Raw genomic sequence first — 18,141 nt, 5'->3', positions numbered from 1 at the left:
TTACCTGTACATCGTGCAACTTAAGTTTTTAAGAAGTGCTTAACATTTTAAGAAATGCTCCTGGATAGTAAAAAAATTACAGATTCACAATAAAACAGATTCAGACATAAAAGACCACAGTGTTGGATGAGTGTACGTAGGCTTGAGAGAGAGAAGAAAAAAATAGAATAAAGTTAATACCTTTAAAAAAAAGGGTAAAGTCTTTAAAGAGACAGAATAAAGTAAAGTGATTGAGTAAAAATAAGCCACATAAAAATGGAAAATTCACAGAGAGTCTGGATTCTTTGTATTACTGTGCTTTCTTTAAAATTTTTGACTGTAAAGGAGCTAAGTACAGAGAGACATTTCATTATATGGGCTTCCAAGCTAAACCAGAATGGATATCATAAGGGTATGACTTCAGAATTTGGGTCTAAGGATATGATGCTTTGGAAAGGGTCTTCTTTTGTTTTCACAGAGGATGAAACTCTGTGGATTGCTTCTATCCCAATATGGTATGATAGACCATGCCCTCCTGAAAGGTTGTTGTGAACACCCTCAAAAAATTACTTCACTCAACTGCCAACTGAGACGACCCTGGCACACAGGTTATACCATAAAAGACCTGATTAACAGCGCCCCCATTCAGCAGGAAGCAGTTTGGAGAGAAAAAACTGCACCCATGTTCCCAAATATTGTTTATAAATGTTCTTTTACATTTAAAGGGGGATATGATATAGATATGAATAATTTGCATTGGTATGGATTTTAAGGTCAATTTTGTTATATGTATATGTATTTCTGATCTTGATTAAGGTATTGTGATTGTGTAGTTCATTTAAAAATGTACTGTATAATTAAGAAATATAGGTGGTTAATGGATAATCATCAATAATAGTCAAGCTTGTAGTCATGTTAGTTAGATTTTCTAGATGTGCATAGATATATTTCAGACAGGCATTCTTCATATCTTTCAAAGACTACAGAACATGGCATTTAATGTTTTAATAACTTAGGGCTTTTCATGACAATGAGACACGTCTTCTCCTGGCAGCACCAATCTACTTCAAGCGGAAGATGGGCATTGAAGAGGATCCTTATGGAGTTGGTTAGCCATTTGGGCAAGAAACTGCTCTTGCCTGGACTGTTGCATAAACTGGACACAGAACCCGCAGAGAGAGGACTGCTGAACTTGCCTAAAGGTGAGATGGTCTTTCGGGGTTCCTGATTCATGAAAGAGTCTGTGAGACATTCTGCAGGATACAGAAGAAAGTGACTGAACTGTCTTTGGAATTTCCTGCTTTGTGGAGGTGTCTGCTGGATACTATGGGCCTGTAGGCTGAAGATGGATGCCCCAACAGTACAGAGGAACTTTGGGTGACTGTCCAGGCAGCAAGATGTCTCTGTCATTTCTAGAGTTTTGGATTTCTTGTTTGTTTAGGTAATATTATATCCTTCTGGAGTCTTTGATGGAGTTGAAGAATGGTTAGTTATAGTTATAGTTTTCCTTAGTTATGACAAAAGATAAAATAGATATAAATATTGTAACTGTAATTCTTGCTTGATAACTGTTTTGTTATATGAAATCTTATGTTAAAGTTAAAGCCTTCCTCTTTTTGTTTAAACAGAAAAAGGGGAAATGATGGAGGAAGGTCATTGGCTAATAAAGAAACTGCCTTGGCCCATTTTGATAGGCGATCCCTTAGGTGGGTGGAGTAGGCAGAATAGAATGCTGGGAGAAAGAAGCTGAGTCAGGGAGTCGCCATGATTCTGTCCCACTCCAGGCAGACGCAGGTTAAGATCTTCCCTGGTAAGCCACCTCGTGGGCTACACAGATTATTAGAAATGGGTTAGATCAAATATGTAAGAGCTAGCCAATAAGAGGCTGGAACTAATGGGCCAGGCAGTGTTTAAAAGAATACAGTTTCCGTGTAATTATTTCAGGTAAAGCTAGCCGGGTGGCGGGAACGCAGCCCGCCATTCATAATACTACACCCTGGACTGACTTTATGTTCCTTGAGACTAAGCCTCCCGTGAGGAAGACCTGCTTCTTTCTTACAGGGATGGCTGATGCCTGGGCATTTGTTTCCCTTGGACATTTTATACCATAGCATGAATCTTGGAATCTGATGGTCAGAATAAAGGGTGTGGTAGAATTACAGAGGAAGTATGGTGTTCCTGTAGTTCCTGCAAATTCTTGCCTTCTTTCTCTAAAGCATTGCTCAGAGGTGGTGGAGCGCTGTGTTCAGCATCTTTGTAAGTGGGGAGGACAGTCGATTTGTTACACAAGTAGCAGGTCCATAGATGGCTGTTCCTGTCCACAGCTGACTATTAGGTGAGAAGGACCCAGCATGAGGCCTCACATAAAAATAACTCTCTCTGTCTCTCTCTTTCTCTCTCTCACACATACACACATGGGCAGGGTGACCTTACAAGCAAAATGGCTAATATTCCTTGGAAGAAGAGTGCTTTGGGAATCAGAATAATTTTAGAGAAAACCATCTTGCTCTTAAAAAATTTACACAGCGTAAGTGCAATAAAATGAAAGATCAAAGAAACAAGATTAAAATGAAGATAAAAGGAAGACATAAGAGACAACCATAAAGTGGGAATAAAAGTGATTTCTTGGACTAGTGAAACGGCTCACTAGGTGAAGACCCTTGTGGCCACACTTGATGACTTGAGTTCAGTTCCTGGGACCAGCATGGTGGGAGGAAAGATCTGACTCCCTCAAGCTGTTTCTGATGTCCTGTTGTGTGACACTGTGTCTGGGAAGATGAGAACTGGTAACAGGTGAAAGTGTGGGTACTCATGAAATCCAAGTTTGGTGACCCAATGGGAATATAGGCGAGGAGTAAATTATTGGAGCAGAAGGAAAGACAGCTGCATCACCAAAGCCACACCAGAGTGGTGACAGTTCCTGAAACCTGCCAGAAGTGCAACAGGTTGAGTAATATCTTTACCAGGCAGCTCGGTGACTGATTCTTATCGCTTATATATGGTTGGAGAGGGGGGGACTTAGTTTCAGGGAATTCCAGAAACTTTTGAATTGTTTACTTCCTTAGCTTATCAAGCTTCCTTGCAGGATAAAATGTTTCATCTCTCTAGAACATTCTGCATCTTAAAGCTTCTTTCCAAGATAGAAGGCTTCATCTTAGAAGAAATTGCTACACTTGTGCACCTTGGGAAGCATAGCTTGCTTGTACACACACACACACACACACACACACACACACACACACACACCTATAATAAATAAATAATTTTAAAAGTCATTGTATTACTGGGGAGATTGGAGTCCCCTCCTGGGGTTTTTAGTGTCATTAGTAAAAGAATTTAAGAAGCCAGGCATTGTGGCACATGCCTTTAATCCCAGTACTCAGGAGGCATAGGCAGGTGAATCTCTGTGCAACTCTTAACTAGCCTGGAACTTGCTGTGTAGACCACACTGGCCTAGAACTCACAGAGACCTACCCGCCTCTGCCTCCCAAGTGCGGCTGTAGGTGTGCGCTACCCCTCCCAGCCCAGAGGAAGTCTGTTTAGATTCTGGCCAGCATCCAGAGGACACAGGAAGAAGAGCAATGAAAGGCTAAGTTTTCTGAGTAATTCAGAAAAGTGGACATGCTTAACCCCACTGCATTGCTGCACTTCTATAAATGCCTGCACTAGAAACCAGCTATCTGGAAAGGAAAAGAACATTGTCCCATTAAATGTTCCTATTTCTTTATCATGACTCAAGGTGAATTCGCTTTCCTGAGGGTTGGGCCCGGCTGGAGTGTTAGGTGTTCATCTAGGCTGGTAATCCTGTCTCTTGGAGGGATTAAGAGGAAGTGACTTCCCTTAATTGGCCCTTACTGCCACTGTAAGAGTTTCAGAAAGGGGACAATGTTGGAAATGCCAGGAAATAGCCCTGGAGTCTGTGAAGTCTCAGCTCCATGAAGACAAACACTGGGAAAGAAGAAGGTGGAGGCTCTGAGCTTCTGCAGGGTCCAGAGAATGAGCTTCTGTAGCCTTCCTTTCTCTTTTGAATGAACGAGTTTATTAAGTATATAACAAGCCAAAGAGAAAGAATAAATAGCAAGTGATAGATAGATGATAAACATAATCAAGTCAGGTGCTCAGACATTCACAGAAATGGACTCTGGGAACCCTTTTATGGCAGTCAACATCTAGGAAGAACAGTGTGCGATGATTCCAGAGAGAGGAACAAACTGCAACAGAGAGAGAGATGACATCAAATCAGGTGCTCAAAACAATGTAGAAACCAACTGGAGAAATTGAGGCAGCCAGCTGGAGTTCCCATGAGCCCTTTATCTAAGGCTCAACTTCCCCTGGCTCAACTTCCTGCTTCTCTTTCCTACCAATGGCCTTTTATAAACAACAGCAACCTCTGCAGAAAATGGTTAACTTTTAAACTTTTCTCAAGGACACAGAGTTTTTATTCTTCTGCAGTTTTACCATTCTCTGCTCTCCTGATGTAGTTTGGGAGGCCCGCCTATCCCCAGACAAGAGGCCTTAGAGGACATTTTAGACAAACATGCTTGGGTCTGAAATGGGAGGCAGTATCTGCTTCCAGAGGCAGCTTCTCAGTGAGCTCAAACGCACAGACATATTTACCATCATGAGCTAAAGAACTGTACCACAGTCAGAGCGGGCGTTCTCCAGAGATTGGAATAGGAAGAAAAGATGAAACACTCACGTAATTACCTATATAGAAGGGCTCACTATGACCTGGCATGAGTTCAGTGACTGCTCATGAAAATGGAGACATACCCTGCTGAATTATCCTGAAAGAGGAAGAAGGAATCATATACATGAGCAGGAAACCGTCCTGTGATGCTTAGTATTGATGATTAACTTGACAGGATCCAGAATGGCTGAAGAGAGGAGATAGTCTTTGGGGTGTGTCTGTAACGGGGTTCCTAGATAGGGCTAGTTCAGGTGGGAAGTCTCACCCTGACTGTGTGCAGCCCCGTCCATGGGCTGGTTGCATGAAAAGGAGAAGGTGAGCTGAGCATCCTGAGCATGCGTCTCTCTTTCTGACTGTGCGTGCATTGTGATCAGCTGCCTCATGCTCCTGCTGCCACGCTCTCCGCTGTGGTGGATTCTTGAACTGTGAATCTTCCGTTCTTGCTTTTGTTAGCTCTTTCCTGCAGCAACAAAAGGAATAACTAACACAGGCTTGCTTACATGCAGATAGCCACCTCTGGCAGAAACTGTAAAATCAGCTTAGTGTGAACTTCTGAGCGGTGTAACTTGCCTGAAGGTGGCGGGCAATGTGCTGGAGTGACAACGTGCTCTGATTGAAATGTCATTAAAGTGCAGCATAATGACATTCTCAAATGTGCAAAAGCTCAGGAACTGTAGCATTCACAAACCTCACTGAAAAGCCTACTTGTAGTTCTAACCCAGCCAGCGGAAGATGAACCAATGAGGATTCTACCAATGGAGGCGCTGAAGTGTGAAAATACCACCTTTAAAACTGAATAAACACTGACAGGATCAACATATGGGAAAAGGAAGAGGATTAGTAAGAGTGGGAGGGGTATGAGAGGGTAATGAGGGTGATGAATATCTAAATACGTTATGTACAAGCATGAAAATGTCACAACGAAACTCATTATGTATAATACATGCTAATGAAGAACATTAAAAAATATCAACATAAAGATAACAGGGCTGCAAACATCCCAGAGAGGCCAACATAATGAAGAACTAGGTTAAGATATGGGCCAGGGAAGTGTGGCCTGGGGATACCTGCTTCAGGCTTCATCCTCTATATGTCAAGGAAGACATGAGTTGAGAAGATTCTTATTACACTTACCACTGACTTTGTGTATATATTGGAAAATTGGGAGGAAGATAAATAACCAAATGAGAAGAGATCATTTCAGAGACTAGACATCTAACTTGGTATGGAACTTGCTTTAGTATGTGTGAGTCCCTGGCTTTGAACCCCAGCATGCTCACACACCTGTACACACACAGCATTGAGCAAACTAGAAAACAAAGGCAATGCCAGTGGGTATAAAGATTAAAACAAAGGTAAGACAAATCTATTGCCCAAGGTGAATTCATCTGACATTGGCTGAACAATTTAACTAAGTCTTTTATTAAAATTTAAATACATTTGGGCTTATAGGTTAAGAGAGCTTACTCTTCTTCCAAAGGACCGGGTTTGGATCCCAGTACCCATAGCAGGTGGCTCACAACTGTCTTAACCTTCAGCTCCAGGGGATCTGGTGCCCTCTTCTGGCTTCTGAGGACACCTGCACACACATGGTGCACATAAATTCACATAGGCACATGTACATCCATATACATAGAAATTAGTCATTTTATTTATTATGTGTATGTATGTAGGGTGTGTGTGGGATTACCATGGTACCTGAGAGGTGGTCAGAGGACAGCCTGTGGTAACTTGTTTTTTCCCTCTGCTGTGTGGGTCCTGGGGATCAGATTCAGGTCATCAGACTGGGCAGCAAGTATGTTTACTTACTGAGCCACCTCACTCTCCCTAAATTATTATTCCTTTCTAAACTAAAACTATGTTGGTTACTTGTAAGTCGAAACCATTCAGAAAGTGGAAGGGTGGTCAAAAAGACACAAACAGGGTGAGAGTGGGGGTCAGAGGTTAAGAGGGGCTGCTCTTCTCCAGCACCCTCATGGTGGCTAACAGCTGTCTGTAACTCCATTTTCATGGCCTCTGACGCCCTCTTCAGGCCTCCACATGCACTACGCACATATGTGATGCTCAAACATGTATGCAGACACAACAGCCATACACATAAAATAAAATAATTAAAAAATAGAAAAGCAAATTCAGACTAGAAGAGAGCAGGAAAATTATTTGAAAGAATGCTACACTGCAGAGAACCTCCCTAGGACAGAGCTGCATCCGGAGTAGCAGCATTGGCATGGGGAAGCGTGTTCACCAAGTCCCTGGAGTTTCTGTTCCAGCCCCACAGGCATTTGGGTCGTTGCTGAGGTCAGAGCTGCTGAGCACCTGGGGTGTATGTGGCCTGCTTTGCAGCTGTTGCTGCTGCTAGCCTTCTGTCTTAGCCGCTGTTCTATTGCTGTGAAAAGGCACCATTTAAAAAAGAAAGCATTTAAAACTTGCTTACAGTTTCAGAGGTTTAGTCCATTTCATCATGAGGGTGAGCATGGTGGCGTGTAGGGAGACATGGTGCCAGCGAGGTAGCTGAGAGTTCTACATCCTGATGATACACTGGCAGCAAGAAGAGACAGCCACAAGGCCTGGCTTGAGCTTTTGAAACCTCAAAGCCTCAATGACACACTTTTTCCAACAAGGCCACACCTCCTAATCCTTTTCAAGTAGTGCTACTTCTGGTGACTGATTATTCAAATCTGTGAGCCAATGGGAATCATTCTTATCCAAACCACCACACTTTCTTAATGGCCAAAATTGATTACCGGCTCTCCAGGGCAAGATTTTGCTATTGTTTCTTCTCTCTTTTGGCTTCATACAGATTAAAACAAAATATAAAATTAAACTTATATATTTTATATATTGTGTATAAGTATTTTGTCTGCATTTATGTCTGTGCACTATATGTATTCTTGGTGTCCAGGAAGGTCAGATGAAGGCCTAGGATCTCTTCTAACTAGAGTGACAGATGGTTGTTGTCTTAGTTAGGGTTCCTGTTGCTATGAAGAGACACCATGACTACGGCAACTCTTAATAAGGAAAGCATTTAACTGGGGTTGGCCTACAGGTTCAGAGGTTTAGTCCATTGTTGCCATGGTGAGAAGCTTGGTGACACAAAGGCAGACATGGTCCTGGAGAGGGAGCTGAGAGATCTACATCCTGAACCAAGGCTGCAGGAAGAGAGAGACTCTGGGCCTGACCTGAGCATGTGAAACCTCAAAGCCCACTCTAGTGACATCCTTCCTCCAAGAAGGCCCCACCTACTCCAACAAGGCCACACCTCTTAATAGTGTCACTCCCTATGAGCTGATGGGGGCCATTTTCATCCAAGCCACTACCACCTTTGGGTGCTGGGCAGCAAGTGTACTTACTTTCTGAGCCATCTCTCCTGCCCCTTCATACAGACTTAAGAAGTCATTTTCCTTTAGGTCTAGGGAACTCTGGGAAAGAATGAAGTTAGCTCATGCTTACTTCACCATTCAAACAGTTAAAACATTGTTTTAAAGATTAAAATGTTGTCTTATAATATCGAGAATCCACAAGTGAGCAGTTCTTTATTATGTTGCATTTACCAAAATACCATAAAGGGTAAAAAAATAAGCATTTGGGAGGAGAAATATACAAGTATATTAGGTAGTTTAAAACGTAAAGGCAGATTAAGTAGATTAAAAGATGAAGCCAGGTGTGGTGGTGCTGTAGGACGTCTTACAGCTAGTGGTTTCCCGCCCACTGGGGCGTGGCCTCTTGTCTAAATATGCTGATGTGGGACTTGCGTCCAGCCTCTTTCCGGTCTGTTGCCGATTTCGGTTTCTGGTCTCCGTTCCAGCAGAGGATTCTGATTTGTGAGTTTACCCCTAAAGAAATAACCATCTATTTTCTCAATTCTGAGCTAGTGTGGGATTTCTTTTAAGCCTCTTTTCTCATGGTGGGGGGCACACTTTTAAACTCAGCATTTGAGAGGCAGAGGCAGGCAGATCTTTGAGCTCAAGGCTAGCTTTATCTTCACAGTGAATTCCAGGTTAGCCATGGCTTCCTAATGAAACCCTATTGCTATTGATCTCTTTTATGTTTATTTATTATAAAACTAAAGAACAAAATATAAGATAAAAACCTGCGGTGGGTAGCAAGCCGTCCATCTGGCACACTCCTCCACTCTGCCTCTTCCCCTGCTTTACATCCACCCCCAGGGAAGACCTTGCTTCTTGGACCAAATTGCTCCTCTCAGTTGTCAAGCGGACTGGTGACAGAATTCCCATAACACTCTATCTTGAAAATATGAAATAAATACATTTAGGTAAAATTAATAAATTTGAACATATAGCAACTCTTTGTCCCATAAGCAGACACTGTAGTTTTCTGTAAAGTAACCTAAGGAACATTTAACAGTTTTGTTGTGTGTTTTCAACGTACAGTGGGAGAAGTAGTTCCATTTAGAAATGCCACCATTGAGATGAGCTAACAATTTTGTGTGAAATCGCAGGGGCATTAGTCGTGGTGGAACTCTCGGGTCTGAGACAGGACTTCAGAAGGATCTCACTCAAAACCTTCAGGGCACAGTTTCAGAGCGCCATATAGAGATGGGGAGCAGGTTTAAGATGTAACATTTCCACTTTGGAACATAAAATAATGAGCTTACACTGTCGCCTTCTGCTCAAGACACATGGTGGCAGGCGGAATTTTGATTATGTAGAAACATGTTCAGTCAGCTAATTCTCCTGACTTAGCAGAATTAAGTCTCCATGTGCTGTTGAGAGATAGTGACATTTCAGAGGAAGAGGGAAAGTGTGATGTTCTAGGACTGTTTAAAGTGTGGGGGGCAGATAAGGATACAGAGCAGTAGGGAGGAGATACAGAAAGGGCTAGACTAGAAAGTGGGGGGCGGGTGTAGGAGAGGGAGTGAGAGTGGATACCCCCCGTCTCTGTCTCTGTCTCTGTCTCTGTCTCTGTCTCTCTCTCTCTCTCTCCATGGTCTCATTATGTCGACCTTGCTGGCTTGGAACTCACTATGTACACCAGTCTAGCCTAGAGCTTCCAAGATTATTGGTGATGCTTTACATCACTATGGAGTGTGTGCCATCCTTAGCTTCCCTTCTGTCTTTCCGGATGTCCATGTGCGTGGTCTCAGGTCAGGGACTATGGAAGGTCATATTGAGTGAGTATAGATAAGCTAGTTTATGAGATTCTGAGAATGGTGTCTGGCTCTGCCATTGTGACTGACTTTTGAAAGGAAGTATTAAAACACAGAACCAAAGGCTTTTAATACAAAAGTTAACTACTTTTGCCTCCCTCCCTCCCTCCCTCCCTCCCTCCCTCCCTCCCTCCCTCCCTCCCTCTCTCCCTCCCTCTCTCCCTTCCTCTCTTCCTTCCTGTCTTTGTTTCTTTGAGTAGAGGTTTCATTGCAATTCAGGTCTGGAACTTACCATGTAGTCCAGGCTGACCACAAACCCAAGTCAATCTTTCTGCCTTGGCCACTTAAGTGCTAATTGTAGGCTTGGCTCATTTTTTTTCCAGTGGGAAATTCCCATGGGATTCAAAACACATGTGAACTAGAGGAAAAATACTGAGTTCAGAATGTGGATGGGAGGACTTTCCAAGTAGAAACACATTGAAGGCAACCTTAAGGGAAAGATGTGGTAGATATGATCGCCTAGCCCGTTTATGTTGATGGAGCGGCGGGGCTGCGTCCCGCCACCCTTCTAGTTTTACCCGAAATAATTACACGGAAACTGTATTCTTTTAAACACTGCCTGGCCCATTAGTTATAACCTCTTATTGGCTAGCTCTTACATATTGATCTAACCCATTTCTAATATCCGTATTGCCACTTGAGTGTGGCTTACCGGGACGAGTCTAATGGGCATCCATCTCAGACAGGAGAGTCATGGTGACTGCCTGACTCGGCTTCTTTCTCCCAGCATTCTGTTCTGTCTACTCCGCCTTATCTAAGCTGCTGTCCTATCAAAAGGGCCAAGGCAGTTTCTTTATTAACCAATAGATATGTGACCCTCCTCCATCACGTTTAACTAATTGCCGTTCAGGAAATGTACACTTCAGCGCACCAAGGCTTATGTCAGTGTGAGGCAATAGCTGCCTTAATGATGAGTGTGTAAGTGTGGCCTGTGATATTCACACAATCAAGACAAAGTTGCCTGATAGTGCATTCTTAGTATGTCTGCCTGCTAGGTGACTCATGGCTGGATGACTCAAGTTAAGCAGCAGTTAGGAAACCATCAATTTGTACAAGCAGATGCTAGTATCAGCCTGGAAAGAGTTTACAAAAAATAGGGAGGTAGACACTGAATTCAACTGGAGACTGCATTAAGTCATGGAGGAAAGTATATGTGAAATACTGTTCAGACGATGAGGTTATGCTTGCTGTTTGACTTAGGAAATGTTTCCAAAAATGGTAAATCCAAACATTGGGAGTTGAGATAGAGGTTCAGATGAAGGAAATGAACATAGAGGGATCACATTATCCACCTGAAACCACATGGCTGGTTCTGGGACTGGAAATCGTTCTGTGGTGCCATGAACCCGCCTCACGTCACAGGCGTGTACTGTTTGCAGTTCTATCAGTTATGTTATGCATCTGTTTCTGATAGTAATGGCAAATACCCCTTTCGAATTCCACTTCACCATTTTATCGTGGATGTAATTTATTTAGTATGCCCTTCGTTTTGCCAGGTTTTTCCTTGCTGTTGTAGTACTACATATTGCAGTGAACTTTCTCATTGTGTGCATGTCTTTGCGTGCATGCAAAATGCTCTTGCCATGGTGGATTTCTAGACAGTTGCTGGTGGTATAACAGGCTCTACACATTGAACATTTTGGTAGATAATCTGAAGCTGCCCTTTATGGTTGTTCTTCAGCTTCCCATTGCCACCAGTGCAGAACCTACCCCCACCTCCAATATTAGCCACATTTGAATGGTTTGTAATCCATTTGCAGATGGATTTTTGACATTTGATGTTTCTTTGAAAATACTGAGTCTTCCTGTATCAGGATGCCGCAGTGTGGCTGCCTGTGCATCAGAGAGGTCTTTGCACATGTAGTTCAATATGAAGGCTGGTGCTCTGTGTTCTGAATGAGATCTTTTCAGTTTTCTTTGTCAGTTTTCATCTATAGAGTAGCTATCATCTTACTGAGTTCCTGATTGCTTTTTGTTTGTTACTTAGCTTTTCTCAGGCATTCTATAATTATATAATATAGAATATGACAACACCCTAGAATATAGTATATAATAATCACTCACAAATTGTCTTTGTGGGGCTTGGAGGGATGCCGCAGAGGTTCAGAGCATTCTCCTAGAGGACTCAGGTTCAGTTTCCAGCACCCACATGGCCACTCACAATCATCTGTAACTCCAGTTCCATGGTGTTCGATGCCCTCTCTTCTGACCTCTGTAGGCGTTGTGTGCATGTGGTGCACAGACATACATGCAGGGAAAACGCTTGTGCACATTTAATAAACACATAAGTAAACACAAAAATAAATCTTAAAATTATTTTTGTTTCCTCTTCCCCAACATTTATTTGTTAGATTTTTTTTTGGTTTTTCTTGTGATTTATAGTATTTAATTTTCCCCAGACAAGGTTAAACCAGAGAAACAGCTGTAGTTTTCTTGACTGACTCTTGGCTTCAATAGGGAAGTGTCTAGACTTTATCTGTCATGGTTTGCGAGATTCCTAGCCCTTGTCACCTTATAAGGATTAAATGTTTCTGTCATGGGCATTTGTTCTGTTCATTACTGGTTGGGTCTGGTTGGTCTTTCTACTTATAAACTGTGTAATATTTTAAATAGAAGTGCAGTTTCTTCTTGGGATGCCTAAGCCGAGTGCTCTAATTGTTGTGCCTGGGTTCTTTCATCTGGACTTTTGGTCATTATTAAACTTGAACATGTAGATGTATTTTAGTTCATGACTGTGGTGACTAGTAAGTTGCCTCATTAGCTGGCTACTGTGGGTTGGGAGCTTGTGTTGCACAATCGCATAAATGAAAGGGTATGTCATGTAAGTTAAGTCTGGGAATAGTTCTAGGATGACTGACAGAACCCTCGGGAGCAAAGCGATAGGATGTTAAAGTGAAGGTGTCAGGGTCTTTCTGGAGAGTCTTGCTCTGGCCTGGTAGGTGTTTGTTGTGGGTGGCTCCTACTCAGATGACCTTAAACTTGCTTATGGGATTCAGTTTGAAGTCATGTTTCTAATAGACGTTTTGAGGGCCATTCTGAAGGTCTTTGGGTTGTTTCCTTCTCCCCCTCAGTGTAGGTGACTGTGAGCTACATAGATTCTAGTTGGCTTACTGGTGCCCATGGGAAGCTTGGTTTGTAAATGGGAACTTGAACCCTTTCCAGATTTAAGAATGGGGTTTTTCTTATTGGTTGTTTGGAGGGGACAGGTTCTGGAGAGTATTTTGAGGTAGGCACTTTATGGGTTATTTTTATAGTTATGAGTTATAGATTCTCAGGGAAGTTTGGTAGGAAGCTATATTGGTAGAGAATTTATTAAAATTTCAAATTTGAAAACCTGTGTTAGATATGCCTTGCATCGTGATTATTTGAAGTCACAAAAGGCAAAGGTATTTGGTACTTTATAGAGAACAGTACAGGGAATCTGAAAGACATTTTATTACCATGTTGTGATTGTGTCTGTGTCTTTGCCAATGCCTCCCCCCCCCCCCCCCCCGGCCCCAACATGGCTCTAGTACATGGAGGGTAGGAAAGAGTCTCAGCCCAGCATGTAAAAATGTAATGTGTCTTTATGGCAGTTTGCCTCCGGCGGGAAAAACGCTACATAATGCTCCAGGTGCTTAAGGTGCCTTCAGAGCCCTGTGGGCGCCAGGTCCTGTGAATGGGTGGGGTCAGGATGTTGCTCCAGATGTGCTGAATGGCACTGACAGTTTGGTTGAAGTTTGGAAGTCAGAGAGTTCCTACCCGTTTCTCTGGCCTGGCGTCTCGTTGCAGTGCGCATTGGTTAGGGCTCAGGGGAGAGCGCTGTGGCAGGGAGATGGGATGGAGCTGTTGAGGGACATCTGGTATCTACTGGAGTCACCACTAAGGGTCATTTCGTCCTCACCAGTCCTCAAGTCAGGCTGACTCTGGTACAAAGAGTGACCACTGTGGCTTATGACAAAGTACATTTTTTAAAAAATAAAACATTAAAGGAATATTTTTGCTGAAGTGTCTTCTGTAGACAAAGTAGATAAAAATACATAAAAATAGTACTTTTTAAAAAAATAAAACTTTTTTTTTCCTGAAGAGTCTCATGTAGCTGGTCCCAAACTTGCTGTGCTGCAGAAGCTGAGGATGACCTTGCTCTCCCCAGTGCCAGGATTATAAGTGGGTGCTACCACAGCTACCTGTCACAATTTTAAGTAAAGATACATTTCAAAATCTAGAAAAATGCTAGTAAAATAGTACAGGAAACTTCTAAGTACACCATTGTACCATCTTAGTGCTTGGTATCGCCACTGTCCTGAAGGGGGCAGGGACATCAACATAGAGAGGTGAAGCAGTTTTCTCAGATTTGACCAATAGCGGAGGTAGGATTAGAATCCAGGCCACCCAGTGCCAAAGGGTGTTGTGGGAATTCCTTCGGCCATTAGCTTTTCAGACTGGCCCATTTCGGGCGTGGTCTGGGGTACTATAAGTGCAGAAGAAAAGCGTGCACAACCTCTTTTTTTCCTGCTGGATTCTGTTTCCAGTTCCCAGGGCACATAGAGGACTGTGGATTGCTACCCTTGCTGTGAGTTTATCCCCCAGTAAATAAAATTTTGTTATATTCCATTCCAGGCTATTGTGGACCTCTTGGATATGCCTACAAAAGAACATGGTCTTTTAAAAATCTTTTTGTTTTTGATATGGTGTCTCACTATGTAGCTCTGCTTATCCTGGAACTCTTTCTCTGTAGACCAGACTGGCCTAGGACTCCCAGAGATCCACCTGCCTCTGCCTCCCAAGTGCTGGGATTAAAGGCATGCGCTGTTATGAAAGGGCATAGTTTTAAATAAAAACAACAAAGGTGCTTGATTAAAAAAAATAGCAAACGTGAATAATACTTAGCATCTAATAGTAATAAATGCTTACATTTTGCCATTTTTAAAACACATTATATGGAGTAGATCTTTTCTGAACAGTAGATCATATTAGCATCTGATTCTTTTTCTTTTTTTTTGGTTTCATCACTCTCTTCCCATGACCTTCAGCATCTCCCATGACCTTCAGCATCTCCTATGACCTTCAGCATCTCCCATGACCTTCAGCATCTCCCTGCTAAATACCAGTCCTGCTCCATAGCTCAGCGGCTGGCAAGAACAAAGCCAATGGGCACTTAGGAAACTCTGCTGCTGCCCAGGTCCTGTCCCGGAGCGGGGTCAGGCCAGGGACTTATAAACTAACAGTGGGAAGGGATGGGCTCACTCAGGTGACTGAAGTGCAAGGACATAGTTTTGGGGAGTAGGTGGCAAATGAATGACACGGCTCGGTAAAAATTATATAATCAGGCTTCAAGGGTTAGTGATTTCTGGCCTGCTTATCTGTTCTGTAAGCTTCCTTAGCCTTGGGCCAGTAACTCAGTTTGTTGGAGCATGTCTCCAGAATGGTGGTCCTGTCAGGGATGGACTGACTGTCTTTGTCTCTGAGTCTGTCACTATGGAGTTGGCTTTGATCTGGCTGTTTTCCTGCCTCAGCCTCCCTAGTGCTGGGATTATAGGCTCTGACACCATACTGCACTGGTCTTGGATTCTCAAATCAATCTGTGTCGGCTTCATTCTACAAAGCCCCCAGGCCCTGGGTTGGCCTAGACCCTTCCTCTCCCGTGGGCCTGTGATCCCTGGTGTGGGAGACAGCAGACCCACTTGGTTATTAGTGTCTGTTCCAGCTCTAAAGTGTGTAGACCTACTGGGGCTTCAGACTGGCCTTGTCTTGTAGGGCCGAGGCGTCTCAGCCTGGCCTGGCCCTCTGGGTGCTGTGAAGAACTCACATCCTGAGGACAGTGGACAATAGGTGTGATACACGCGCAGCCAGCTTGCCTGTTTCACCCACTGTGCTTTCAGAATGCCAAGTCAGCTTATGGGGAAGTGTATTTTTAAAAAGTCATAAAATTATAAGATTAGAACTATCAAATGGAAGCATTTAATATCAAACATCTTGAAGTAATTTGTAAATGAGAACAAATCCCTTATTCTTTTCTAGTCCTGGGAACTGTTTCAGCCCTGGAAGCAAAGGCTGCTTGCCCTGAGTCCTGTGAACAGTCCTGCAGAGAGAGGGGCGCTGGTCCGTAGCTCCCGGGACTGCTTCTCCTTTATCCTTCCAGCAGATGGTTGGAGTGATGCTTCACCCTCCCTTACTTTCTATTTAGGAGATTAACGAATGCTTTTGGAACTGAAAGTAGTATTTTGGCATTTGTTTTTGTAGAGACTTTTGGAATCTACCAGAGTCTCTTGACAGAAAGTGGGCTTCTTTTGAAGGGAGATGGTAGAGAGATGCTCCTGTCGGATGATCCCCAGGAGATGGCAGGAGCTGCGTCTAGACATGTGCCACGGCATTTCAAGAAAATTATATAACCAGTCTCTAATGCTCCAAAAGTTCAGGAAGTTAGGAAGTAAGGATGTTCGACAGAGCCTGCACTGGAGTTAACTGCATAGTTAGACTTGGGAGCTTTTCTGCGACTTACCAGCTCTTTAGTCTGGGCAACTTAGCTTCTCAGCCCCCGGGTTTTCCTGTCTGCAGAACTGGGGTAATTGTATTTTCTTTGTGTTTTTGTGACATGAGAAGAGCGTGAGGCACTGTGAGAGTCAGGAGGGACAGAGAGATAGGCACGAGGGTTAGTCACGTTTCTGTTCTGACGCAAACAAGCTGATATTGTCAGATTCGCAACTACTTTGAAATGATCGTCAGTGAGCACAGTTTGTTTGTTTTTCCTCTATTGTTTTATTTCAAGGGAGTATTCTAGGCTTGGTGTGCTTATAATGAAAGACATGAGTGGGATGTGGTTGGGAGCACTGCCGTCTAAACCTGTGTCGATGACTTTGTGCTTTTAGGTATACCAAGCTTGGCTACGCAGGCAACACTGAGCCACAGTTCATTATTCCGTCATGTAAGTAAAGCTCTTCCTTGGGTTCTAAAGGCTTGTGTTTCTCAGCATTATAAAGCTTTCCAGTTCTGTGTATCAAGGTGTTTGAATGTTTTTAGTGTCTTCTTTTAGATCATCACTCCAGTTCCTGGGAAGGGCTGCCTATTTTAGATGCTGCTGCAGGAGATGGCCGTGACCTGACCCTCCTTAAGCAGCGCTCTCGTGCTTGATGCCTTTCTCTGTCACTGGCCTTCTAGTTTTATCTTGGGAAGCTGCCAGAGGCCTTCAGTGTGTCGTGAGTGTTCCTCCTGCCGGAGCAGTCACTCTGATTCTTCAAGGCTGGTCTTTCATTGTAAGGATACACAGTTTGACTGGCTTAGCCGAGTGTTGCACGGCACTGGACACAGTTGAAAGTCTTTTTTTTTTTTTTTTTTTAGCGAAAATGAGAGGTCTTCTGATTGTTCTTTCTGTTCAGAAGTGTTTTGTTTTGTTTAACTTTTCATCAGCAAAGTGATACACTTAGGTGTCATACACTGGGCTCATCCTGACTTCCTTATTACCCGTGGAAGTCTTTCCTAGGGCTGCTCCGGCTTCAGAGGCAGAATTCTCTGGTTTGAATCCCAGAGACAGTTTGCCCACAGGGAAGGTGAATGAGCCCAGCATCAAGGGGAAACTTGGCTTCCCATACATCCCTCCTGAGACCCTAGAGCCCAGCTTAGACATCAATGGAGGAGAGCTTGGTTAGAATGTGTTCAGGCCAAGGCCAAAGCCTTTTTGTGGTTGGTATGAACATCAGATCACTAGACGATGCACCCCAGATTCCTTGAGGGGATTTAAGCCACAAACTGCAGTTCTGTGCTTGCTGGATAATGAACACAGCTTTGGCCTTCTTCGGGAGTGTAGATGCCTCACATGGCTATTCCTGGTGATGGGTGTTATCGGCTGACTGTGTCCTCATTTTAAAGTCATAAAGTGGAATGTTTGTCTGGAAAGACTGCCCGACAAATAGCAGGAAAGGGAACTTACTCAACAGAACCGTAACACAGCTCTGGAAGCCCAGAGGCCAAGGTCAAGGTGCTGGCATGGTTGGTGTCTGATCTGGGCTTACAGATGTTTTCTTTCCCACTGTGCCTTGATGTTGCCTTTTCTCTGTGTGAGGATGTCTGGCTTCCTTTTTGTGAGGCCACCACTCTGATTGCATTAGGATCCTGCCCTTGTGACCTTTTAACATCCACTGATGCTCATAAAAGTCCCGTCGTCTCCAAATTCAGTCATGCTGCAAGTTGGGGCTTCATTCTGTGGAGGCACAGTTGGGTCCATGACACCTGACACCTGAACGGCGACCGGTCGCTGAATTTCGTGAGGACGAACGATCCCCTCCCATGCTGAGTTGACAAGTCGGACTTCCTGGGTTTTGAAAGCAGA

The 18,141-nt window shown here is 43.5% G+C and overlaps 1 protein-coding gene across 2 annotated transcripts in view; it reads left to right on the top strand.

Moving 5' to 3' along the window:
• The window catches only part of Actr3b (actin related protein 3B), a 90,174-nt gene that overhangs the window by 24,944 nt on the left and 47,089 nt on the right, over window positions 1-18,141 (top strand). Inside the window, exon 2 of one of the 2 annotated variants that reach the window (XM_075955482.1) lies at window positions 16,685-16,740. The exons of the other annotated variant lie outside the window; for it this stretch is intronic. Within the exon in view, the coding sequence (XP_075811597.1) occupies window positions 16,685-16,740 (56 nt within the window). The remainder of the gene's footprint in view (window positions 1-16,684; window positions 16,741-18,141) is intronic. 2 annotated transcript variants of the gene reach the window in all.

Source organism: Microtus pennsylvanicus, chromosome 21, assembly GCF_037038515.1.
Source record: "Microtus pennsylvanicus isolate mMicPen1 chromosome 21, mMicPen1.hap1, whole genome shotgun sequence".
NCBI classification, from domain to species: Eukaryota; Metazoa; Chordata; class Mammalia; order Rodentia; family Cricetidae; genus Microtus; species Microtus pennsylvanicus.
This window is presented reverse-complemented; position numbering and strand designations above follow the sequence as displayed.